Source organism: Pelecanus crispus, chromosome 2 (genome assembly GCF_030463565.1).
Source record: "Pelecanus crispus isolate bPelCri1 chromosome 2, bPelCri1.pri, whole genome shotgun sequence".
In the NCBI taxonomy this organism is placed as follows: Eukaryota; Metazoa; Chordata; class Aves; order Pelecaniformes; family Pelecanidae; genus Pelecanus; species Pelecanus crispus.
The window spans coordinates 68,463,200-68,490,434 of record NC_134644.1 but is presented as its reverse complement, the minus strand read 5'-3'; the positions used below and the strand labels follow the sequence as shown (position 1 = coordinate 68,490,434).

Genomic DNA, 27,235 nt, shown 5'->3' with positions numbered 1-27,235 from the left:
ATGACAGAGGACATGGAAGAGGCTGAAGTACTGAATGTCTTCTTTGCCTCAGTCTTTACTAGCAAGACTGGCTTCAAGAGTCCCAAAGACTGGGGGAAAGTTTGGAGCAAGGAAAATGTACTCTTGGTAGATGAGGATCAGGTTAGAGAATACTTAAGCAAACTGGACATACTTGAGTGCTTAGGCCCTGATGGGTTGCATCCGCAAGTGCTGAGCAAAGCTAGCAGATGTCATTGCAAGGCCACTCTGGATAATCTTTGCTCAATCATGGTGGCTGGAAGAAGTGCCTGAAGACTGGAGGAAAGCAAATGTCACTCCTATCTTCAAGACAGTCAAGAAGAAGGAGCCAGGGAACTAAAGGCCAGTCAGCCTCACCTCTGGAGGCTGAAGGGTGGAGCAACTAAATCTTGGAAACCATTTTCAAACACATGAAGGACATGCAGGTTATTGAAAGCAGTCAGCATGGCTTCATCAGCTTGATAACTTCTATGATGAAATGATGGGCCTGGTAGATGAGAGGAGAGCAGTGGCTAGTGTCTACTGCGCCTTCAGTAAGTCCTTTGACACTGTCTTCCATAAGAGCCTCATTGACCCTCAAGCTGTTGCCATAGTGGCTGGATGAGCAGACAGTGAGGTGGATTGTAAACTGGCTGAATAGCCAGACCCTGAGGGTGGTGATCAGTGGCACAAAGTCTAGCTGGAGGCCAGTAAGATGTGGTGTACCCCAGGGGTCCATACTGGATCCAATACTGTTCAACATCTTCATTAATGATCTGGATGATGAGGCAGAGTGCACCCTCAGCTGATGATACAGAACTGGGAGGTGTGGCTGATAGGCCAGAGGGTTATACTGCTGTTCAGAGGCACAGGATAGAGAATTGAGCCAACAGGAACCTCATGAAGTTCAACAAGGAGAGGTGTCAGGTCCTGCACCTGGGGAGGGATAACCCCATGCACAAATACGTGCTGGTGCCCACCAGTATATGGTGGGGACCACCCAACTGGAAAGCAACTTGGCAGAAAAGGACCTAGGTGTTCTGGTGGACACCAAGTTGAACATGAGCTAGCAATGAGCCCTTGCAGCAAAGAAGTCTAATGGTATCCTGGGCTGCATTCGGAGGAGAGTTGCCAGCAGGCTGAGACAGGTGCTGCTTCCCCTCTATTCAGCACTGGTGAGGCCACCCCTGGAGTACTGTGTCCAGTTCTGCACTCCTCCATACCATAGAGACATGGACATACTGGACAGAGTCCAGCGAAGGGCCAGGGAGATGATTAAGAGCATCTCACATATGAGGAAAGGGTGAGAGAACTGGGACTCCTTAGACTGGAGAAGAGAAGGCCCCGGAGCGGGGGTCTCATCAGTATGTATAAATATCTGACAGGAGGGTGCAAAGAGGACAGAGCCAGGCTCTTCAGTGGTGCCCAGTGAGAGGACCAGAGGCAATGGTCACAAACTGAAACACGGGAGCTTCTCTCTGAACATCAAGAAACATTCTTACTGTGAGGGTGACCGAGCACTATCACAGGTTGCCCAGAGTGGTTGTGGAACCTCCATCCCTGGAGATACTCAGAAAACATCTGGATGTGGTCCTGGGAAACCAGTTCTAGGTAACCCTCCTTGAGCAGGGGGTTGGAATGGATGACCTCCAGAGCTCCCTTCCAACCTCAACCATTCTGTGATCTCCAGTACAAATAAAAGTAGCCAGCACTTTTGGATGTTTTCAGAGGGGACTCTTGTCAACACCCCTCAGATAGTAACTGGCTACCCTGTCCAAGAGCTTTCAGATCAAGCCATGCCCCATTTCAAACATCCCAATAAAACTCATTTAGCCCCACTGTCACTGCAGTAATTTGTGTAACAAGTATTACAAATGAGCTGAAAAGCTTTGATTTCCATGTAGGACAATGGGACTGAACCAGTGGGCTTACCTGGGAAAAACACCCTTAAGCTTTGTTAGATTGTGGATCAGTCCTGTAGACACCTTGCCCTAGGTGTCTACAGAAAGGTTTAGAAAAGTCTTGCCATTTGCTGTAGTAATATCAGTAAGCATGGGAGGGGGCAACCATTGCGTTTGGGTCATATTCAATAAAAGCAGTGGGAGATGCAACTAGCCATTGCATAAGAAGGAAAACAAAGGTGGAAAAGGAGACTTAGATGCTCACTGTTTTTTGTTGGGTAGAAAAGTTTGTTGTGTGAAATTCTTACTTCTAGTAAAGAAGTTCCTTCCAGGAGAATAGTTTTGTTAACCAAAAATTTGTTAACCAAAAAATTAATTTCACTGGACTTTTATCATAAGGATGGATTGCTACTGCAGCTTTCCCTGCTATTAAATACTCATTTAAACTTTCTGTATTTGTTTTTCTGTCCCATTGTGATCTCTTTCCTTCTACACCCTCCCAAATCCAAACTGAAAAAATACCACGACAGAACACTATTTAAAAAATAGATGCATGCAAAATCAGCAAGACTGTGTTTTTCAGCTTTTGTGTGCATTACAACTGACACCGTAAGATTTGTTAATGTGGTATGCAACTAATGAGAAGAAAGAATGTGAGTAGTAAGTGAAGTGGTATATGGCTTGTTTATTTTTCCTCTTCATCCCCTAACAGCAGTACGGGAAAGGAGTGCAACTGGTGCAAGACAGTAGTTCATTAAATATAGAAGAAAAAGTTCAAATCTTTGAGAAATACCTGAGTAACATTATAATTCAGACAGAGAGGAAGAAGACTGAGCTGACAAAACTAGTCAATTTGTTTGAGTTTTATGAGATGGTAAGAGAAATGTGTTTACATCTATGCCTTAAGCTAGGCTTTGTTGAAGCCTTGAAAGAGGGATCAGGCAGTTTCAACCGACAAACTAGTGTCACTTGGCAGTCCCATACAGTCTCTTGAAAAATTAAAATTAGAATTTGGACAAATAAATATAGCATTTAACTGTTACCACAGAAAAGCAAGGAGCAAATAGTTCAAAGTTTCTGTTGTGGAATCCCAAAGAATCAATTGTGTGACAAGCAGGAGCCTGTATTAAGGGTAATGTAAAATTTTCAGCTCAGCCAGTTGTCAGCTGAATTAGACAAACTTTCTCTAATGGCTACATACGGCATCTCTCTCTGCAAGTACACATGCAGGATTTTGAGAAACCTGTACAGCGTACTGTTTCTCATGTTCTGTCTAAATATATCATCTCTATGCATATATGCCTTGTTAGCTGCAAATTTTGATCATTCAGTCTTGAACCTGAAATAAAGCCATACATCTTCTTTCTGTTTAAATGAGTCATTCTTTCATAGTGTCCTGGTTTCAGCTGGGATAGAGTTAATTTTCTTCCTAGTAGCAGGCATAGTACTGTGTTTTGGATTTAGTAGGAGAAGAATGTTGATAACATGCTGATGTTTTTAGTTGTTGCTAAGTACTGCTTATGCTAGTCAAGGACTTTTCAGCTTCCCATGCTCTGCCAGGTACACAAGAAACTGGGAGGGGGCACAGCCAGAATAGTTGATCCAAACTGACCAAAGGGCTATTCCATACCATATGACATCATGCTCAGTATATAAACTAGGGGAGGGGTTGGCCGGGGAGCAGCGATTACTGCTCGGGAACTGTCTGGGTATCGGTCGGCGGGTGGTGAGCAATTGCATTGTGCATCACTTGCTTTGTATATTATTATTGTTATTATCATTATTATATTGTTATTATTATCATTACTATTTTACTTTATTTCAATGATTAAACTGTTCTTATCTCAACCCAGGAGTGTTTCTCACTCTTACTCCTCCGATTCTCTCCCCCATCCCATCAGGGTAGGGGGAGTGAGCAAGCGGCTGCGTGGTGCTTAGTTGCTGGCTGGGGCTAAACCACGACATCCAGGCACAAGAGTGGATGTTAAATTGCAGTGAGTGTATTTCACATTCAACTTCAAAGGCCAGATATTCTCCATCTTTGATTCATTGTCTGCAAACCTACCATCAGGAACATACAAAGTTTTCTGCAGAAAACTTTATAAAAATGAATGAGATGGTTTTGGCTCTGGGCAGTAAAAAAGAACTAAAGCAATGGCATATTTTGTGGCTAAAATGTCAGCAAACTAAGCGCCATTTAGCAAAATTACTTTCTGCAGCTCTCAGAGATTCCAGTAAGAAATATTTTCATAAAGTCCTCAAGGAACCTCCTATGAAGATCAGTGATGAGTTTGATGTTGAAGGTCTGAAGCTGCTAAGCCAGTCCCCTAATCACTTATCTTCCAGCCATGATGACAATATTTGGGTGGACAAAACCTGTTGGCCATAAGGAGTACCATCCTTTTTAGAGCATAGGAATGTAAAACAAAATATGGAAGTAACTGTGGGAATATCTGTAACTACAGTTGCTTGCTCCTCTTGGACTTGAAAGGTGGGTGGATGCAAAGAAATAAACTGGAATTCAAAGCACACAGTGTTTGTACCTCGCACTCAGCTTCATTCTGTTCTGAACCAATCCACTCAGCATCTAGCTATCACAGTTCAACCACTAAAAGAGGTTATGAAGAAAATACAAAGCTTTGAATTTAGCCAGGATGGAGGCAGCCACAGTGAATTTCACCACCATGGATACATAGGAGTTTATATCGTAGGACTGAAAGTAGCCAGTAGTAGTACCAATGAGAAAAGATGCATGTAGTGTTTGAATATTAGAAGTCCTTTGGTAAGTAGAGACTGAAGTTTATCCTCTCCCTCAAGGTTCCATCATACAGAAGAAGAGGGAAAGACTAGAGGGGGAAGGTGAGAAATGATTACAACATAATCTCTTAAGTAAGGAGCAAAAAGAAAATGCTTTTTGAAAAGTAAAGTTCAAAAGAAGACGGAAATGGCAGTGACCTTAATTCTAAAGGAAAGTTTTTGTGTCATTTTAGATTAATGGAGGGAACAATGGAGATGGCAAGGATTTTCTTGGTTTTTTTTTACTTGGGGAAAATTCTCGTTGAAATTGAGTGAACTGAGTAGAAGAGTGGTGAATTCAAGATTTAAACTATAGGCATTACAAATATACTTTGATTTTTACTCCTTGAAATTATTCTCGTAATTTAAATTGAACCTTTTTTATGTCCGAAAAGAAACAGTTGTAGCACTCTTTGCAGGCTAATGATCATAGCAGAGTACAGAGATGTTCTGGCTTTTTCCAGTATTCCTGTGTCTAATTTTTCTCGGGCTTAGCATTCTTTTGCCACAGGAGAAAACTTAATTCTTGGGCTGGTATACAAAAGCTGGATGTTGAAATTGCTTGAAAACTTAAATGACATTTGTAGCTTTGATATATTTCTTCAGCTGAATCAAGTGTCTGAAGTAAGTCTGCTAGAAATTACAAAATCAAGTTACAAAATAACTTTAATCATGCATAAAGTAGCAAAAATAAAGATTGGCTCTTTTTACTTTTGTGGGTGGGATTTTGAGTGTGTTCTGCAATTAAATGTTCATTTAAAACAATCTATTGATGCTATTTACCAAAGGACCTTAGTTTAAAGCAAAATATTTGGGAAATCGAAGTGTTATAATTTACAAGGAGGGGCATAAATAGAATTGGCATTTTCTGAAGTACTCTCCTAACTCCTCAGTCCCTCCTGTCTGCTGACTTGAACATTATTATAGGCAATTTTTTATTTTTTGGAGATAAAGAACATCCATTTCTGGGATGATGTAGCTTGGTAGGTTGACCAGTTTACCAGTGACTTCTCTGAAGATGGAAGATTAAATCAATATTAATAAATAAAATTATGTGTATATCTATACAGTCTGGCACCAAAAATGAAAACTCTTAAAAATATAGTTCTTCTGTCTTCCTTCAAAACATTTTTCAATTAATCCCTATTAATTAGTAATTCAGAACCAGAATCATGTTCCTTGATTCACATAGGCTTTTCCAAAGGGGAATAATCTCCTTGAAGTTAAATTCATTATCACTGTGGTGTTCTTTATCGAGCAAGTTTACTCATTAAGTCTGTAGCAGTATCTGAACTGTGTTTTGTTTTATTTATAGTGGTTGTCTGCTATAATTTTCCAGGACTGTAATTCAGCAAACTATCAACAAGTCAACCTATTTTTAAATTTAATCAAAACCTGAGGTAACTCTAATGATCTTAGAGTTTAGCTCATGCTTAGCAGTTTTGCTGAATGGTATTATAATGTTTTCTAAGTTGTTGCCTCTGTGCTTCTGGAAGACATAAATTAACTTTAGTTAGTGCAGAAATGGATATCTTAAGTGATTTTTTTCTATATAAGTAGGTGTTTTAGAAGAAGTTTATCTGTTTTTTTATTTCAATAGATCAATACATGCTACTTTTAATAATGATGAAACTATTTTCACTTAAAAATGTTCTTTTTTTGCAATTATTTGTAATTGCACCCTTTTTTGTAGTTTTATTCTCATGTAAAATAATTTCTAAGGTGGATCCAGTTTTCATGTTAAACTTCATAAAAATATGGGGGTTTTATCAGATCATTAGCATTACTTGTCCTGTGCAACTATTCCTGCAATAATAAAAAACCATGCTTAGCCCTTTGCAGATGTAGCTGTTTTAAAATCTCATCTACACAGAGCAAATTCTAAGACCACAAATACCATGGGCTTTTCAAATTTTTCATGACAGCTTGGCAAGGCTTTAATTTCAGGTAGAAACTAGCAGCACTCTCAGCTGCACAATAACCATTCTTAGGAAGCAGATTAACAAAGCTACTAGTTTACTTGCATATGTAAGCTTTGCTACATGTGAAATTTATTGGAATTTCTGAATACCGCCATAATAGATGCTTTTATTCTGCAATGAAAAGTTTAATGTCTTTTCCTTTATTTTCAAATCGTTCTGTGGGGTTGAGACAAAAGAACTCCTAGGTGGCTGAGCAGATGATTTTTCATCAAATATGCACAGAGATGAATAAAACATGCAAGCAGAAAGAGTTCATTGTTTACATCTGGCCTGCGCTTAAAATGGTTCTGTCTTTCAGCAATAAAGTACAGCGTATAATGGATGAGATGATCACAACAGAAAGGGCATATGTTAGATACTTAGGATATATCATCAACAACTGTTTTCCAGAAATAGAAAAAAATTATTTACCTCAGGATTTGCAAGGAAAGAAAAACATTATCTTTGGGAACCTCAAGAAATTCCATGATTTCCACTGCCAACACTTTCTGAAAGATTTCCAAGTGTCTGTCAGCCACTGCTTTCTCAAACGTCTAAGTCCCATTATCAAAGGAGGATGCATTCTTCTAGTCTGACATTCTGAGTTAACTACAAATTCTGTTGCCTATTGTGTCATCTGAATTGCAAATCTCAACCTGTGACAAATTTACACTGTTGTCAGTCAGTCTGTGTCACCTCTAGGGCCCTGTGCCTGCTAATGATTGCAGCATTTAAAACTACTTGGCCAGTATGTTTAAATCTCGTAATGTGTTAGCAATGAAGTAATCTAACTTCAGCATTTCTAATTTTACGCAAACTCAGTGTCAGGGAGCAGTGAAGGCCAGCTGCTCCGTAAGGGACAGGGGAGCTGGGAGGTGAGCATAATACTAAGGCTGGCAGGACAGGGGTGCCACCAGCCAGAGCCCAGTCCTGGAGTATCTGAGCAAGGGAGGAAGGCAGGCCCGGGAATGGCAGCCAGTGTCAGTTAAGTCCAGACCATCAGGCACTCCATAGTGACAGGCAGGTCCAGATCAGGCCAGGAAGTCAGTCTGCAGGTCAGGGTCTTGATCAACAGGGGTACATGCACAAAGGTAGCTGAAGCTGTGACAGGCACACCTGTCTGGTAGTGACAGAGCGAGGGCCCAGAATGGAGTTTTGAATGGAGCCTCCAGGCCCATGGGCAGAGGGTGTGGTAGAGGTTCCAGGTGAGGCTGGTCAGGGCAGTTAAAGCCTACTAGTGCATTCAGGGCCCTGATACTAAGTTCTTGCCCTTTTTATGAACCACAATATATAATGATGCAATCTTTTCGGTGACATGCTAGTGTTATAATACCAGATGAGAACAGATGAGAACTATGAGGGCAGCGGGTTTTTTAGGTAGTCCTGTGAGGAGTTGGACTCAGTGATTCTTATGGGTCCCTTCCAACTGGAGGTATTCTGTGATTGTAGCTTCCTCATTTCAAAAGAGTTAAATGTAACTTCTGACTGTGGTTACTTGTTCCTAATAGACAAAGCATCACATATCAACCAGAAAAGGAAGGTTAAAGAAAGCGTACCCCCCTTGATGAACAAGAAAGGCGAACTTGTATCAACGGACGAGGAGAAGGCTGAGGTACTCAACAACTTCTTTGCCTCAGTCTTCACCGGCAACTTCTCTCCTCACCCCTCCCGAATTGATGGACTGAAAGATGGGGACCAGGGGGGTAAAGTCCCTCCCACTGTAAGGGAAGATCAGGTTCGAGACCACCTTAAAGAACCTCAATGTGCACAAGTCTATGGACCTGATGAGATGCATCCCAGAGTCCTGAGGGAATTGGCTGATGTAGTTGCCAAGCCACTCTCCATGATATTTGAAAAGTCATGGCAGTCAGGTGTAGTCCCTGCTGACTGGAAAAAGGGGAATGTTGTGCCCATTTTTAAAAAGGGAAGAAAGGAGGACCCTGGGAACTATCGACCTGTCAGCCTCACCTCTGTGCCTGGGAAGATCATGGAACAGATCCTCCTAGAAGATATGCTCAAGCACATGGAGGACAGGGAGGTGATTCAAGACAGCCAGCACGGCTTCACCAAGGGCAAGTCCTGCCTGACCAACCTAGTGGCTTTCTATGAAGGAGTAATTGCATCAGTGGACAAGGGAAAAGCAATGGATGTCATCTACTTGGATTTCTGTAAAGCGTTCGACACAGTCCCCCACAACATCCTTCTCTCTAAATTGGAGAGATATGGGTTTGATGGGTGGACTGTTCAGTGGATAACGAATTGGCTGGATGGTCGCATCCAGATGGTCGTGGTCAATGGCTCGATGTCCACATGGAGACCGGTGACAAGTGGGGTCCTTCAGGGGTCCGTACTGGGACCGGTGCTATTTAACATCTTCATCAATGACATAGACAGTGGGATCGAGTGCACTCTCAGCAGGTTTGCAGATGACACCAAGCTGAGTGGTGCCGTTGACACACCAGGAGGACGAGATGTCGTCCAGAGGGACCTGGACAAGCTGGAGACGTGGGCCTGTGTGAACCTCATGAGGTTCAACAAGGCCAAATGCAAGGTCCTGCACCTGGGACGGGGCAACCCCTGGTGTCAGTACAGGTTGGGGGATGAAGAGATTGAGAGCAGCCCTGCAGAGAAGGACTTGGGGGTACTGGTAGATGAAAAGCTGGACATGAGCCAGCTATGTGTGCCTGCAGCCCAGAAAGCCAACCGTATCCTGGGCTGCATCAAAAGAAGCGTGGCCAGCAGGTCGAGGGAGGTGATTCTGCCCCTCTACTCTGCTCTGGTAAGACCTCATCTGGAGTACTGCATCCAGCTCTGAGGCCCTCAGCACAAGAAGGACATGGACCTGTTGGAGCGGGTCCAGAAGAGGGCCACCAAAATGATCCAAGGGCTGGAACACCTCTCCTATCAGGCCAGGCTGAAAGAGTTGGGATTGTTCAGCCTAGAGAAGAGAAGGCTGCGAGGAAACCTTATTGCAACCTTCCAATACTTAAAGGGGGCCTACATGAAAGATGGGGAGAATCTTTTTAATAAGGCCTGTTGTGACAGGACAAGGAATTTAAGGAATTTAAACTAAAGAATAATAGCTTTAGACTAGACATTAGAAAGAAGTTTTTTACAATGAGGGTGGTGAAGCACTGGAACAGGTTGCCCAGAGAGGTGGTAGAGGCCCCATCCCTGGCAACATTCAAGGTGAGGTTGGATGGGGCTCTGAGCAACCTGATCTAGTTAAAGATGTCCCTGCTCACTGCAGGGGGGTTGGGCTAGATGACCTCTAAAGGTCCCTTCCAACCCAAAGCATTCTATGATTCTATGATTGCTGGGGATTTTTTATGCATGTGCTCTGGATGTGTGCTAAATGCACAGATTTTTAGTTGGAAAAGATAGTGTATGTATGGGAGGTATAATATGGATATGATTTTTATATATACAGTTTTAAGACTGAGCTTGCATGAAGCTGGCCTTACGGCCTTGCCTATGATTTGGGCATGTTTATGGAACTGTTGGAGCGGTTCCAGAGGAGGGCCACAAAAATGATCTGAGGGCTGGAGCACCTCTCCTACGAGGACAGGCTGAGAGAGTTGGGGATGTTCGGCCTGGAGAAGGGAAGGCTGCGGGGAGACCTTATTGCAACCTTTCAGTACTTAAAGGGGGCCTATAGAAAAGATGGGGACAATCTTTTTAGCAAGGCCTGTTGTGACAGGACGAGGAGTAATGGTTTTAAACTAAAGGAGGAGAGATTTAGACTGGATATAAGGAAGAAATTTTTTACAGTGAGGGTGGTGAGGCACTGGAACAGGTTGCCCAGAGAGGTAGTGGAGGCCCCATCCCTGGAAACCTTCAAGATCAGGTTGGATGGGGCTCTGAGCAACCTGATCTAGTTGAAGATGTCCCTGCTCACTGCAGGGGGGTTGGGCTAGATGACTTTTAAAGGTCCCTTCCAACCCAAAGCATTCTATGATTCTATATTTGGTAAATGGTTCTTTCTCCATCTTCCTCTCAGCTTAACTTGTGCTTAAGTACAAGAACAATTTTTTAGTAAATGAAAGCTGATTCAAAGGTACTTGGAGAAAGTAAAATCAGATACCAAATATTTTGCTGTTCTAAATATCATGCCACTCTTTTTTCTTCTTCCTGACTTTGTCTTGCTGTGGAGCAAAAGGGAGGGATTATGAAAGTTACAATACTATTTTAAACAGGTATGCAAATTTTAATAGGAATTGCACGCCTACTTGAACCACAGCCAGGTATAAATGGCGTAAATAGGAACATGGATTAGATTAAATACTGTTCCATAGCCTCATCTTTCTCTGCCTTGTAGTAGCTATACATTAAATTTTCTGCAAGAAAGAAGTTAACAACCAGTGTTGCAATTGTGTGGAGGAGGAAAGATAGGATTGGTTACATTATTCTGATAGGTGGATTGATTCCTCCTCTCTCCCTAAATTTGCATTTACATGTTAATAATACTGTCTTGGGCTTACATGTGTCACGAATGCAGGTTTGTGAATCCTGATTTTATAATATTTTTAATAGCACTCCATCATCAATGATTAATAAAGTGATTAGACAAAATTGATCAAAACAGTGACTTAGTTACAGATTCAAAGATGGCAAGGTTCACTGTATTACTACACAGAAGTGCATAAAAGAGACTTAAATCACACTGAGTTAGAATGATTCATAAAGGGATTGCGTATATATGGAATAAGGGGGACCCTCCCATTGAGTCACGAGGTTTAGACTAGACCCCCTTGCTTTCTAAACTCCTTCTCAGAGAGGAGCCTAGGTGCGGCTAGGTCTAGTCTTAGTCTCAGACTTGGTCAACGGTTTATATGGATAAGGATAATGTATATATATGTATATATGTATATCTAGTACATAGGAAAAGTGTATAAAGGAAACTGGGGGGGGGGGGGAGGGGGGGAGAGAGAGAGAGAGATCGTATGTAGGGGATACAGAAACCCTCCTGTTGAGTCACGAGATTCAGAATGGACCCCCTTGCTTTCTAAACTCCTTCTCAGAGAGGAGCCAAGGTGCAGCTGGGCCCACTCTTAGTCTCAGACTTGGTCAACAGTTTAGGAGAGTAATGCTGTAAGAATAATACAGCAGTATAAAACTCCCTTTAAAACTAAATCATACATCTACAAACTACTTAAATTGATTCATGCATACACACCCACAAATATAAATGCATATATGAAAATGGTATACCTGTTAAAAATTCCCCTCGAGTTTAGTGAAATACTCACGTCTAATGCCTTGGCATTTCTCAACGGGCGAGAGTAGAGTCTCACGAGTGAAGAATATCAGCAGCCCAGGCTCCGTTGTCGATCTCCGGCAATGGAGTTCTGGTAGCAGAAGACTTTCGGAATCTGCTAGTTTTCGCTGACTCTGAGAGACATTTCAATCAGAGGGAGATGCTGGTGCAGCCCGCGGCAGTCCAGGAGAGCTCAAAGGGCCTCACTTAGGACTGCCGTTTATAGGATTGTGAGATGATTGACTTTAATCACAGTAAATTTCCATCCGAGCCATAATTTGGGTCTGTTGTTGCTGGAATTCCAGTAACGATGATACCACCCTGTTTCAAGGCTGTCAGGGGTAGCTGTTTGTTCTTGCTCCCCTCGTTAGCCATAATATGAAGATTTTGATAAGGACAGGGCCGCTCTCTGCTCCAGCCATGTCGGAGTTTCTAGTACAATTAAGGGGCGCTTAACTGACCAACTCGCTACACAAAAGCTGTGGCCTGGAATTCCTGAGATTGTAAAGCGGCCGAAGTGAAGGGGAAAAACAGAACAGAAAAACAGAGGAGGGGGGAGATGTACCACCACAATCCACCCCGTGACTAAAGTCAATCCATCTGACCCACAGAGTGGCGGTGTGGTCGCCTCTTGCCTCTGTGCCTATAAACAGATCAATGCCATGTTCCTATTATGATTTTTGAGGGAAATTTTTGGTTGGTCTACTAAATTATTAAATTTGATTAAACAGTTTCATATATGCAAGGAGGTGTTGGTAACAATGTTAGTTGTCTATCTATTTTCCACACTTTACTGTATAAGAGTACATCCAATAGCAAACACAATACAGTAAAAATGAGTAAGATTACAATAGGATGCAATAGTTGATTCAGAATTCCGTTGCAGCTGGTGACCATCCAAATAAGGTATCCCACCAGAGATGTTCCCAGTGATGGTTTTTTGTCCATTGATCTGAATTCTTTTCAGCAGTTGATTTGGGTCACTATGTTGCAAGAGTTTTCTCACCAATGTGAGATTCATTCTGCTGTTTCACAAAGGAGTTCATTACCCCGTGTGCAACAATCCAATCCGCACACTCAGTCGAGATATCAATTTTTTTTCTCTGTGTGCCTTATTTATACACCAAACTTACAGGATTAGTAATTACCATGCTATCTGCTATTGGTCAACTATATTCTAATTAGCCTTGCTTGCTACGTAAATTAGCACGCATGATCCTTATGGGGGACACACACACACAAATCTTTTTGGTCCTAAATTGAGCCGGTGGTCATGATCTCCCCGGCCAGAATTACCTTTCCTCGTTACTGTTCTTCAGCAACATGGCAAGATTTCAGTAGCAGGGGGTGTGTGATGCAGGAGTGACCTTTGTGGGAAGAGACCAGGAGGTGCCCCCATGTTGGACAGAGCCAGTTCCAGCCAGTTCCAAGATGGACCAGCCGCTTGCCAAAGCTGAGCCCATCAGCAGCCTTGGTGGTGCCTCTCTGTTAACATGTTTCAAAAAGGATAGAAAATACTGTGTGAGAGAAGAGTGAGAAAAAGTGGGAGAAGCAACCCTGCAGATGCCAAGGTCAGTGAAGAAGGAGGGGGAGGAGGTGCTCCAGGTGCCTGAGCAGAGATTCCCCTAGAGCCCATGGAGAAGACCATGGTGACACAGGTTGTTCCTCCTGTAGCCCATGGAGGATGACACCAGCTTAGATATCCACGATGCAGCCCATATAGGATCCAACACTGCAGCAGGTTGATGTGCCCTAAAGAAAGCTGCAGCCCATAGAGAGCCCACACAGGAACAGTCTCCTGGTAGGAACCGCAGCCTGTGGGCCACCCATGCTGAAGCAGTATTTTCCTGAAGGACTGTACTCTGTTTAAAAGGCCCACACTGGAGCAGTTCTTGAAGAACTGTAGCCCATGGAGAGTCCATGCTAGAACAGTTTGTGAAGGACTGTATCCCATGGGAAGGACCCCATGCTGGAGTAGGGGAAAAGTGTGAGAAGAAGGAGTGCCAGAGATGAACCATTAAGGACTGACCACGACTCCTCATTTCCCATCCCCTCTGTGTCACTCAAGGTGGGGAAGAGGTAGAAGTCAGGAATGAAGAAGTAGAGCCTGGGAAGAAGGAGTGGGTGGGGGAAGGTGTTTTTAGTTTTGTCTTTGTTTCTCACCATCCTACTCTATTTTTAATTGGCAATAAATTAAATCTCATTTTCCCCAAGTCAAGTCTGTTTTGCCCATGACGGTACTTGGTAAGTGATCTCCCTGCCTTTATCTCAACCCACAAGCTTTTTCATCTTATTTTCTCCCCCTTGTCCTGTTGAGGAGAGGAAGTGAGAGGGCAGCCAGCTAAGATTAACCCACCACAAGTACACTTTCTTAAAGTTAGCTATACTTACAAATTAATTAAATAATTATGCCTAGAGAATCCTGAGAAAACGAGCACTTAAATTCAGAACATGACAGTTATGATGCTGTCTCTCAAGTCTCCTCCTGTCTGTCAATGAGCTGTACAATGCTCCTGTTAATCATAGAAAGATTAGAAGAGGCCTCTTGAGGTCATCTGCTTCAATGCCACAACTCAGCTTCTTTATGAGCCAGTAATACGGATAGGTTAATGTGTGCAACTTTATCATAGTCATTTGCTAAGCATTTAATTAATTTCCTAATCATTTCTTAAACATTTGAGTGTGTAACAAAGCACATACAGAGATCTTTGAATTTGGAGTCTATTTTACAAATACTTTCAGGCTCTAAGAGTTGGAAGAATGAATTCTTCAGCATTTGTCTGTTAGGGTAGACACAACTGGAATTTGTGAGACCCTTGCAAGGTTAGACAGACTACTGAAGCCAGATAGTTTTTCATATAGAAATGCCTGGATAAGGACGTAAGGGCTAGCAGAGTTCTACTTGCTGTTTGCTTTTGCAGTGTTTTGACTGTGGTAGGAGCATGAAGGTCTTGTTTTCCTTAGCTGTGTGTTTGAGCTTGGCAAGATAGTTTCTGGAAATGATTTTTTTATGAAGATAAATGATTTTTGTGTCACCATGAAGACAAACTGGAAAATGTAAAAGCCATCTCATCTCATATAACACTGTTTTGCCAGATTGCAACTTTGTGTACTGTCATTTCAGTGGGTCACACAAACCTGAAAATGAAAGTGTGGAATCATGCAATCATAGAGTATTTTAGATTGAAAGGGACCTCTGAGGGTTCAAGACCAATGTTCTCAGAGGAGGGCAAATCTCAAAGCTAGATCATGTTGCACAGGGCCCTGTCTAGTCAAGGTTTGAAAATCTCTAGTGATGTCCATTACACAATGAATGGAAATTTATATGCATCTTTGCCAAAAATGACTGTGCTCTTGGGGTTCTATTTTATTTTTCTTACGTAAATAATTGCCCACCCTCTTATGTCATTAAAATGGTCTTGGATTAAACCTAGTGACTTCAAGTTGCATGTTTGGAGGGTTTTTTTTCCCCTTTTCTTTCTGAACCCACTTCACAATAATATGTTTCCAGTAGCATGTTTTGAAGTTACTGTCTGCCATTACATGCCTGTATTCGGGTAGCATTACATGCAAGAGTATAATGAGGCTGTAGATGAAAACAAGGCATTGACTTTTATGTGGTATTCTGTTTGGTTTGTCCAAATAAATCTGCTTAAGTACTGTTAGGGAAAAGAACAGCCTAGTGACTGAGAATACATTTGTTTTGAAATAAGTAGATGGTATGAAAAGTGAAAATTTTTTTGTTTGTTTGAATTATCTCATCTGGAAATTCAGTTGTTACTGTATTTTTCTCACGATGACTAGGCCAGAAAAAATCTGACTGTTTTGTTTCTGATATTAAGATGCCTTGAAGGCCATGTGCAAAACTGAAAAACGCTTGTGGTGAACTGACAAAGAAGTGAGCTTTCAGGTTCTGGTTCTTCTTCTGCATCAACAGTGTGTGATGCAGAGGAACAGAACTGGAATATTCTTTCTTCAGGATGTTTGGAAAAAACACTGTTATGCCTCTTTCTGAGATATCAATTCTGAAATGATCATTAATGACATACTTATTCCTATTTGTCACCTGGAGGCACAATCACATTTTTTTGTGCCTGATATAAAGGAAAAGCCACATTCTATTTATGACAGTAGACTGGAAGAATTGTAAATTACCTGTGGTACCTTGTTTCAGCCCACTGTAATATTTACAGCAGATATGATAGTTTGCATGGCAAGCATTTGCCAAATTCCCAAAGGCACTTTCAAGAAGCCTTTGGGTGAAGCCTTGCCCAATTCTGTAGTTTGTGCTTTGTTTAAAGGACTGGTCAGAGTGGTGGCCGTTGGTGTTCATTTGCATTAAGGGATCGTGCCTTGGATACTTAATTTCAGTATTTTGCACATAGTGCTGTTTCTCACTTCAAGCTTGGATTAAAGAATAAAATTATTTTAGCCCTTACTACAGTTATGTTTACTCTGTTAGGAAGAAGTGGTGGTTGTGTGCCTACTAGCTATATGAATGTTCTGGGACAGCCAGTTTAACTTTTCCAGCTGAAAGCTTAAGGTTTTTCTTTGCAGACAACATTTAACTTCGTGTTGGATGCGCTTAAGATTGAACAGTTCTTTTTCAGGGAACACTGTTCTTTTTCAGGGAAGTGATACAGGCAAGAATTTAGTGATTTGTCTGAATACATTTCCTGCCTTGCTGAAATGTTGACAATTCCCTCCTATCTACAGATCTCACACTCAATTATTTTCTTCGTTTTTAAAGAAAGTGGATGAAAGCAAAACCTGTTATTGCTGAATCTGCAGAAACTGGCACTAAACCCACATAAAGGCTTTTAATGGCCTCTTTTCTGATGTCACAAATTTCCATTTATTCCATTCCTACAAGACAATGTTACAAGCTGTAGCAGCTTCTGAAATAACTGGAGTGGTTGGGTGTTACAGCTTCAGTTGTTGAAAGAGCCAGGCCCGCTGACAAAGAAGATGTAGTTGTAGTTACTGTTCACAATCCTGCTATTTGAGAACATCATGTTTGGGTAGATTGGAGGCTCTCATTATACTGTATTTGCCATCAAATGAAAAACACATGATCCTTTCCTCTTTCCACACTCAATGTCTCTTTCTAATCATCTAGTACCAGTGCTTCTAAGACTGGCAACAAGCCCAAGCTTTTCCCCTTGTATTAAACACAGGGCAGAATTCTCAATTAAAGGTTTGGATTCAGTTTATGTAGATGTTGAGTTGTGGTTGTTTTAATTGACAAAATTGCTGTGATGTGGCTATGGTTGTTGTCTGTCTAGCTTAATTTTTGGCCTGTTTTGATTTTTTCCTCTTAAATATGCACTCCACTGCCTTCTCCAGTATGTCTGGACTACTACCCTGATGTCTGAAAAAGTTAATAGGTTTCTGCTGACTGGAAGGTATCAATTTTGGTGAGGTTCTCGGCTAGGAGGTTTCTTACAGCTGGGGTGAGCTGTATGACTTCTTTGCACAGAAGTGAGAGAGATTCAGACTGAAAGCCTGAAGGTCTTTTTAACTCCGTTCTGTTTTATAAAATGTAAAAGAATGTTTTTATTGTGAAAAACCAACTGCAGATCCTTTAAACGTGCAACAAAGTTAAATTTTCATTCTGCAACCAGTTCAAATTTTTCTTTGGACTTTTGTGTCTTCTGGAGTATTCTCCTTAAGGGTAAGACATATACAAGGTAATGGTGGTCAATTCAGAGTTAAACCAGATAACTCCTGGATACCTCCAAAATAAGATAAAAATTATTTCAGGACTCTCCTCTTGTCTCTAGGGCAGTGAGATAAACTAATTTTCTTCATTTTGTCTTATGCAAAAGATATTCAAGCATCTTGAACAAAATGTTTGGCAGTTCTTAACAGTCGCTCAAGCAGTCACTCAAGTCACAAGAGCACAGGGGAAACAAGAAGAGCAGATGGTGAGACTTCATCAGGCATAGGAAGCTGCTAAGGACTTCCCAATTTGATTACATGGGCAATGTTGCTCTTGTCCTGCCTTCTTGTTTTTCAACTTTTTGTAACACTCTGTTTTCCCCATATCCTTCTTTGGCTCATGCTTGGTAAGTAGCTGAGAGGAGAGTTGTTCTATGTCTCCTCTCAGTTTTTCTGCTTGTGACAGGAGGAGAGTCAGTGTCTGTGTCGGATGGTTCATTTCAGGAAATGCGTTGTGGTGAGTATAAGCAGTGACTACTTCATATCACTGCTGGTCTTCAGAGCTGACCTCCAGATGGCTTTCCCAGAGAATTTGTTGTTTGGTGAGTGCCAGAAGAGGGAACCAGAATAGGCTTTTCTGCTGCATGACTTTTCCAAATTGTATCTTCCCATCTACCTACTGTGATAAAGTCTTTTCAACTGTTGCAGGCAGTCACGTCTCATTACTCAGCAAGTCTCTAAGCAGAGAGTGAACAGTCATTTATCTTGGGATCGGGAGCGGGGTAATGCTTTCTGCCCTGAAAGTGGCTAAAATGTGCCCTGTCATAGGGACAATTTCGTGAAGCTGCCTACAGGACTGTCAGTGCAAAGAATGTTTGTATTTGGACTATTATGGGAAAAAAAGCACTTGAATTTTGGCCTTGAAGCAATCTGTTCCCAGCTCAGACAGGCCGTGGTATTTTCTCATTACAGAATTTCATTAGCATTAATAGTTGATATGTTCTTCTGCTAGGGTAACAAAATAGGGGGCAAGGAGGCAAGAATACAAGCTCCCTTTAATTGGGAGCAATGGAGAGGTTTTCTTTGATGATGTGGGTAAAAATGCTGATGCAGGAGCTAATCATCACTTAGGTCAGATCCACTTTTTAAAATAAACTTCTCTAATTATTCTTAGAAAATCTGGATTTAAAAACGAAAAAAAATATTTCTAAGTGGGAAGATAAGGTTTTTGCTTTACTTTTTTATGATGTTTTTCTCCTTTATTTGTTTCTTAATGGGAAGAAGTAGAAATGAAGTATATGCAGGTAGTTACAGATCTGAAAGATGCCAAAAAATGTTTTGCTTGTTATTTGAAAAGGACAATAATCCTTTGCTTTGATTTTCTTTTATGATTGTATTCTCTAATCAAACAGCTATGCTTCAGTCTTGCAAATACATTTAGAGCACAACAGTGTCTGGCTGGATTCACAACAGATAAAATGAATGATAGAAGATAATAAACTGTTTGTATTTGTCTCTTGAAAGCAAACCCTTCTCACTGTATTTCATTGCTCAGGTTGTTTTATTAAAGGAAGATCTATTTATTTACCTTTGGATGACGTATTTAAACATTTTTAGTTTAAAGATAGGAAGGTACTCATGTGTTTCCCAAGACACAGGGACAAACATTTTGAGTGTTTTTTTCATTCTGTGTTCTAAGCAAGAATTTCCCATGATCCTGCTGGATGCTGGGCAAGCTGTTTCTTTTTCTCTTCCCTCTCATTTTTTCCCCTTTCTAGGGAGCTTAAGGGAGCCTTCTGTTAAGGCTTACTAGCCCTTAACGGCCTTAATATGGCACATTCGCATCTTGTCTCCAGGGGACTACTGTGCAGGGAAGTGTCTGTGTTTTTGTCTGTGCTGCATTCAGTAGCTGAACTCCTTACAACTCCTGCAGGCTGTTAATGCTATGAGACATTAGCCCATTCTCGTAGGAGTTTTCTGTACTCATATATTAAAGAAATTAGGTCAGGTAGATAGGGTGTTAGTACTATATTAGCTTTTGCTGTGGAAAAATGAAATACCTGTGACTACAACTGCTTGATTTTACAGAGTGTTGGATCTGGAAGGGTCGATACCTATAGAAAGCAAAGTTCCCTGCATATGTAGTCCTTGGTTGCTAACGTCTGGCTCGATAACACATGGATACAGCTACAGTTTAGAAAAAACTTCCCTAAATCTATATGCAGACAATTTTTTTTTTTGCTTCTTTTAACTGGAAAAAAAATCTAATGGTAGAAAGGAACTAATCTGTGGAGAAGTAGCAAGGACTAATGCATCTTCTCTGTTTTTTAGGAAGAACAGATTGGCATTTATGTGTGGTACAGCAAGAACAAGCCACAATCAGATACCTTGCTAACCAGGCATGGAAATGCCATCTTTAAGGTAATTACTATCTAGTTCTTCACCTCACGTAAATTGTGTGATCATTACTTGTTGATTTTATAGTTGTTTAGGGAACATATCTTAGCAGCATTTACCCATTTCTCCTACTTCTGCAGAATAAGCAACAGAATCTGGATGATAAGATGGATTTGAGCTATTTATTGAAGCCCATTCAAATAATGAGCGAGTATGCACTTCTACTGAAAGATATGATCAAGGAGTGCACAAAAGCCCAGGAGCAGGAACTCAGTGATCTGAGGGCTGCTGAGGAGATGGTGAAATTCCAACTACGCCATGGAAATGACCTGCTTGCTATGGATCCTATTCAAGGATGTGATGCAAGCATTTTCCCACTGTTACTTTGCTGCTCATTTGACTTTCCTGCCCTGGTTTTTCTCCAAGATAGCATGTCACCAAGGGAGACCGAAAGGAGTGCTTTAACACCTGTGATTTGTCCTGCTCTGGAGCTTGTAAGACTCCGTTATGGATCAAAATCCTGGAGTGCCCAGTGCTGTACACCACAATTAAGAAAACAGTGTGTAGGGGGAAGCCATGCCTGTCCTAAAATGCTTCTGCTTGTAGGACATGTGTGCAGCAGAGGGCCTAGACATGCTGTTTGGCTCTGAAATTGCATGTGAGCATGATGAAGAGATACCTGAACCTTTCCGTTATCTGATAGATCTGAAAGCAGTTTTAGCAGATACATGTTGCTGTTCTAATCAGCAATGCAAATGCAGCTGTGTGCCCAGAGCAATATGCTCTCAGAATGTTATGCCATGTAGCTTAGCTTACTTTCAGCTCTGGAGTAGACATACTCTCCCCTCCTCCTTCCTTAGACATGGTGAAATCAGTGCAGCCTTCTCTTATCTGTCAGAACTTTGTCATTTTCTCTCAACAGGTTAATTTGAAAGAGCAAGGGCAGCTGCAGTGTCAGGATGAGTTTATTGTTTGCTGTGGAAGGAAGAAGTATTTGAGGCATGTCTTCCTCTTTGAAGATCTTACCTTGTTTAGCAAAACAACAAAGATTAATGGGGTATATGACGTCTATATGTACAAACAGTCACTCAAGGTAAATGCAATCCTGTTGTCCTATTAGGAAAATCATATAATGCACAATGCTCCTTTCTCAATAGCCTGCCCTGAACAGGGATGTGCTCTCTTTAACACTGTTGGGTGAATGGACCAGCATGCAGCTGTAAATTTCATTACAAATAATTTTTTACTATTATTGTTTTAGGGAAAAGATATTAAGCTGGTTTTTTCAAAGTTTGGAGAAGCTCGGAGTAAGAAAAATATCGATACTCTGTTTTTCTGTGTCTTAAGTGCATAAGAAACACAAAATGCTTGAGAGCCTTACCATTTGGACAACAAGGGGTGAATATATGAAGTTTTAATTTGCAGTCACTTGGATTGAGAATACAGATATGTCCGCTGTTGTTTGTGGATTGTGGCTTGCCTAAATACTGATACATATGCTTTATTTAACTGCCTGTTTAAACTGCTGTAGCCATAGAATTAGAGCCATAACTGGGAGTTCACCTTGCACACGCGATGCCAGCTGGTGTGTCTTCAGCTGATAGAAGCTCAATAGTGTCTCAACTACTACATCCTGTGTTATAGGCTCAGTTTAACTGAATTCACTTCAACCAGCTGATCATTAGAGGATGCATGCTATCTTCTAGCAGCAACACTGCTGTGTCCCTGCACTCTGTAGAAGGACAAGAAAGACACAGACTACTGACTCGCAAATACAAGTCTCCAGCTGGAAGCACTTGCAGGTTCATAACCAAGTAATCAAGATGCAGATTTCTCTCAATTAAAATGTGTGACATGAAGAAATTAGTTTGCTCTGTTTGTAGTAAACATCAAATTGTTTTGTATCTTTCAGACAGCCAAGAGTGGAATGACAGAGAATGTTGGAGATAGTGGTCTGAGGTTTGAAATTTAGTTTTGAAGGAGAAGATCACCCCAGGACGCATACATCCTTCAAGCAACCACAGCAGAAATTAATATTACACGATCTAATAACATAGGAAAGATTCTTTGGAGACAGGCTCTGAGGATTCAAGGTATGCAGTCTATAAAGATGTTTCAGCTGGTAATTTCTTGTTCTAGGCAGGCACCCTACCAGAGTGAAATACATCTTATGCATCTGAAGCCAACAGAAATATTCAGGTTAAGCAAGACACACTTGAAAACAGCAAGTGTGTGAAGTAGAAGCTTAGTATTTCCACACCTAGGAATGATGCTTGTTAAAGAATTTGGTTGCATGTGCTTTGCATGTGCTTTATATGCAAGCTGCAGGACCATAAATTGATCTGTTATCTTTTATTTGATTCTGTGTTGTCTGCTGAAGATTTATTTTGCAGACAAAAAGTACGGGCTGGCAGCAGTCAGGGAAGTACCTGAACTTCAGACATATGTGAGGGCTTGGTCTTTCCTGGTATCAGCTATCTCAGATATGAAGGGGAGAGACTTCCCCCTGTTACCTGTAAGACAGAGATTTTAAATATCAGTTTTGAGAGTGAGATTAGACAAGATAACCATGTTGGTTTAGCACTTCCTTCCCTGGAAAGGAAAAGAGAGCCTCAGTGGTCTGCTATAGCTTCTCCTTCACTCTCCTGTTATCCTTCATGCTTTAATATTGCTGCTTATCTGACTCCTCAGTAAACCAGTACTTCTTTGATTCACGGACTAATTTTCTGTTGGCTTAGGCATGTTGTGAGATGTCACCATGATTTTAGAAATAAACACCCTCTTATTTTATTCATTCTCACTGTATAGTATTGGTGAGTCTGTCTGTTCTGCAGTCATGCATACTGTCTCTTAGAAAAAAATAAGGGTCTTTCCTCTTCTCTTCCCTCAAACACAAAAGCCTTAAACAGGAAAATGGGAAACAAAATGTTTCTAAGCCTTCTCTATAAGCAATAAAAAGTGTATAACTTCATTCCTTTCTGGACATAAAATGTTAATTAGCAGTTAAATGTTTCACTTAGGAAAAGAAAAATATTTAAGAAGTGATCTGAAGGCGCTGAAACCTATTGGACAAATACTTCTGTGAAAATAGTCAAGGGCAATATTTAATTTATATTAGTTGTCTCACCTTATCAGCACAGTATCTCTTCATAAACATTACACATCAAGCAGGGTTTCATGATCCTTGTTCTCTAGGTACATTGTTCTCTAGGTTTTTTTAATTAATTGTTATTTTAAGGATTATCACTTAGAAACCTCTGTAGAATCCTAGGATTCTTCCTTTGTAGAAGCCTTAACAGAAGACTTGTTTAAGTTCCCTGGAAAGGGGAGTGTAGAAAGGGAAAGTGTAGGCACCTACAAAGTTTTCTAAGTGATCATAAAAGTTTTGCATCATACTTTAGCCAACTGATTTTTGTTAGCTTGTATCCTGTCATTTAAAACTGAAAGTCACTACAAATTGTAACTTGCCTATTCCACATTTTTAAAATGATCACGTCTGTTTTCACCACTAGAGGTTGTCTCTGCTTTATCTGACTAATTTGCAACTTGTTTTCTGATCTGTCAGTAAAGCAGATGCAAAGAAATTTTTGTGCATGCTGATTGAAACCAAAGCAATAACCATACCTTTTGGTGACCTGTGTTACAGTACCCATGTACAGTGAAGGTGACCATAAAATTAATGCTGAAAAATATTTTTTCGATTCCTCCAGGTTATTTTGAAGATAAGTAGTATTTTTAAAATTTAACCCTTTTTTTTTTAGCCGGACCCCACAGAAAAATGTTTGCTAAATGCTGCAAGTTCAAGAATGGAATCGCACAGATATACCATCTTACTTAGATGAGAATTTTCTGTACCTTGTTTCCTTCTGAAGGGTATAAGACAAAACATAAATTGAAGAAACAGAAGAAAGGGTGAAGATAGATGCAAGAAGATTCACTAAAGTCAGTGCAGCAACATCTAAAAATAATGAATCATAGCAGTTTCTGGTTTATTTTTCAATTTCTGTTTGCTGTTCTGCTGGCAGCTAACTTTAAAAATCTTTGTTCACAAGAAGAGAAAAAATTTCATTGAGAAAAAAACAACAAACTTGAAACTGAAATTAAAGAAGTAAATATATTCAAAGAGATATTGTATAGATATGTTGCTAATGCTGGTGCCTCTTTCTTTTCTTTGTTCTATCCTATGAAAATTTTTAGCTACAGGTCAAATCAGGTAGATCCTTCTAAGTTCTGATAGTATGGGGGTACTTTCTTACAGCTTTGTTGAATCTGGTACTGTTCTTCTCTAGGTCTCCACCACCTCTCAGTGGATATACATGCTGGGTGAAAGTGATTGGCATTTTTTCTGTCATTTTAGAAAAATGCTGTTGCTGTTGGACTTGCCAGTCTTGCAGCTTTTCATTCATTGAGTGTGCCACATCTTATCTGGCTCTACCCTCACAAGAAAGTGCCTCTGTTCTTTATTTGCAGAAGGGATTTCAGGAAATGAAAGGAAATTTCCAGGCACGAAGCTGGTTGTCCACTGCCCTCTCTTTTCTACTGCACCAAAATATTTTTGAGGTATAGTTGAGAGGTTTGTTAGCATACATGTCCCTTGGTTTTCAATAGAAGACCACTTGATAATACCCAGGAGGTATCACTACCTCTCATTAGCAGTTTTAGTACAAATACAAAGTGTAAATCCCTACAGTATAAGTCTAACTCTTGGGTATTACTTTTGATCAGATGAAGGTGATGTTATCTGCTTCAGAATAATTAGCTGACCAGAGAAAAGTAATGTCTTGAACACTGACAAAGCTATAATGGGAAAAATCATCACATTGTTTCCCTTTGAAAGAAATCTTTACCTTGCTAGGAGGTGACAAAGCAAGTTTGTACTATAACTGAAGTAAATGGGAGAGACTCAGTTGTGATGGTGACAGTATGGGCCAGAGGAGGGAAAAGAGTCCCCGCTGGGGGAGGTGCAACCTTGAAATCTCTTTTATATTTCTAAAGAAAATAATAGCAAAAGCACCAAGGTTCCAGAAGACTTGCTTCTGTTATTTTGTACTCAATAAATTTCTGGTAGGGGTCAGTCAGTAACTACTTACTGGAAATGTCTCATAGTGTAAGATGTTCTGTTTCTTCAGATCTTCAAAGAGGTCCCTAAAATTTATGTGTGTACAACATCCATTTCAGAACTTCAAATGCAAGAGATGGCATCGATGGGAATAGACAATAAAGCTTTCATGGATATCAAACCCAGTGAAGCAGCCATGGGCAATCAAGCTGTTGACTACCTCATGAAGGGAAAAGGCCTGTGCCATAAAGACTCTCTTCCTCCCTGCATCGGGGTCCAGTCAGAAGACAGCTTTCAATAATTGCTTCATACCCTTTCTTTCTTTTTCAAGAAAGTTGAGAATAGAGTATATCACTGCATTTCTTCTTCCCTTCTCAAAAAATCTTCAAGATAGTCCCAGAAATGAATAGATTTTATCAGAGTTTACTAAGATCAGTTTGTGTAGTAGATGATACTTGATCAAATGTAAATTCTCAGTGTTGTTCCTGATCTTGTTTTCAAGATAATTTTCCCCACTTTTTTTCCAGAATGACCCAATGTCTTTTTCTGACAGAGCCAAGATCTCAAGCATCAATAGCAATGTCTGTCTTTGACCATTTCACACCACTAAGGAGACCACATTCTACTATAACTAGTAGTAGCACATCTTCCTCAAGCACCCAGACATCATCGTCCATTCTAGGTTCATTGAGCCTGCATGTCTTCTCCAGCCCATCACATTCAGGGTTCTTAGGACTACCCTTCTACCACTGGTCATACAATATTAGCACCTGCATTGAGGAAGATGAACTGGAGCAAGAAACAGGAAGTCAGCCTTCAATTAGTAAGTGGATTTCTGCATTGGCTGAAGAGGATATTTTTCACATGGTTGGTGGTTCACATTGTTAAGGGACACATTTGAATAACATGAATTGTAATTTCTGACTTAAAGGTGTATCACTGCTCAAATGAACTACATATCACATATTAGTAGCAACTCCCAATGCAGTCTAAATGCATCACTGTTGTTCAGATAGGGGCAGATCCTTGTGTCACTGTTGAGGTACTATGTTTTTCCTGCCTTCAAGAACCACATTCTTCCTATTTTTGGCTTTAGCAGTACACAGAATCATAGAATCATTTAGGTTGGAAAAGTTCTTTAAGGTAGAGTCAAACCATAAACTTGAAACTGCCAAGTCCACCACTAAACCATGTCCCTAAGTGCCACATCTACACATCTTTTGAATACCTCCAGGGATGGACACTCAACCACTTCCCTGGGCAGCCTGTTCCAGTTCTCAACAACCCTTTCAGTGAGGAAATATTTCCTAATATCCAATCTAAACCTCCCCTGGCGCAACTTGAGGCTGTTTCCTCTTGTCCTATCAGTTGTTACTTGGAAAAAGAGACCAACACCCACCTTGCTACAACCTCCTTTCAGGTAGTTGTAGAGGACAATGGTATTAATCTGAATCCTGGCTTCTCAAAAGAATGGACCCATGATAATTTGTATAATTGGGAAGCAGTAGAGAAGCAGCTAAATGCTGCAAGGCGTTCAACTAAAGATGGGAAAGATAAAGGTATAATCTCTAAAATGTTTGGAACATGCTTAGAAGCTGCATGTAGAGAAAGAGGGGAAACAACCTGTAAAATGCAAGATCTGCAGGATGAGATAGAGAGACGTAAAACCACCGAACTGCTACTATCAGTAAAAATAGAACAACTGCAAAAACAGCTTAAGGAAGCTCAATTGAAAGAACAAAAATTAGGAGAATGTGTTGAAATTATGTTAATGCAAGCTCCGAAACCTCCTGACATAGTTAAAATCAGAAAACTGATAGTGTCCCCTGAGGACTGGGATGGTAATATTTGGACTAATTCTGATAATAACAGCTCAGACCAGGATGACCCCCTATATCCTCCTGAACCTCCTCAGTTTATGGCCAGACCCATTATAAAAACTGAAATACAAACAGGTCCCCAAGGAGGGCGAGGTCCAAGTACTCGCAAAACAATCCCATTTGACCCTGGTAGTGCTTCAATTCCACCTGATACCTTGGAAAAAATAGAAGTTTTACAGCCTCCCCAGTCCAAAAAGGAACTCCAGCAAACGTTGGGAACGTTACAATATTGGAGGAAACACATACCTGGATTCTCAGACCCCTCTACTCCCTCCTATGGAAAGGAAAGGTATGGGAATGGACGGAAGAGCATAACAAAGCTATGA

At 40.8% G+C, this 27,235-nt stretch overlaps 1 protein-coding gene across 1 annotated transcript; it reads left to right on the top strand.

The window, feature by feature from the left end:
- LOC104032074 (pleckstrin homology domain-containing family G member 4B-like) lies at positions 1 to 27,235 on the top strand. The gene is given in 11 exon segments (XM_075705021.1): positions 1 to 141; positions 2,611 to 2,772; positions 4,364 to 4,389; positions 6,975 to 7,213; positions 19,909 to 19,994; positions 20,111 to 20,332; positions 20,893 to 21,063; positions 21,883 to 22,063; positions 25,149 to 25,265; positions 25,583 to 25,896; positions 26,450 to 27,235. Coding segments are annotated over 11 exon segments (2,445 nt in total).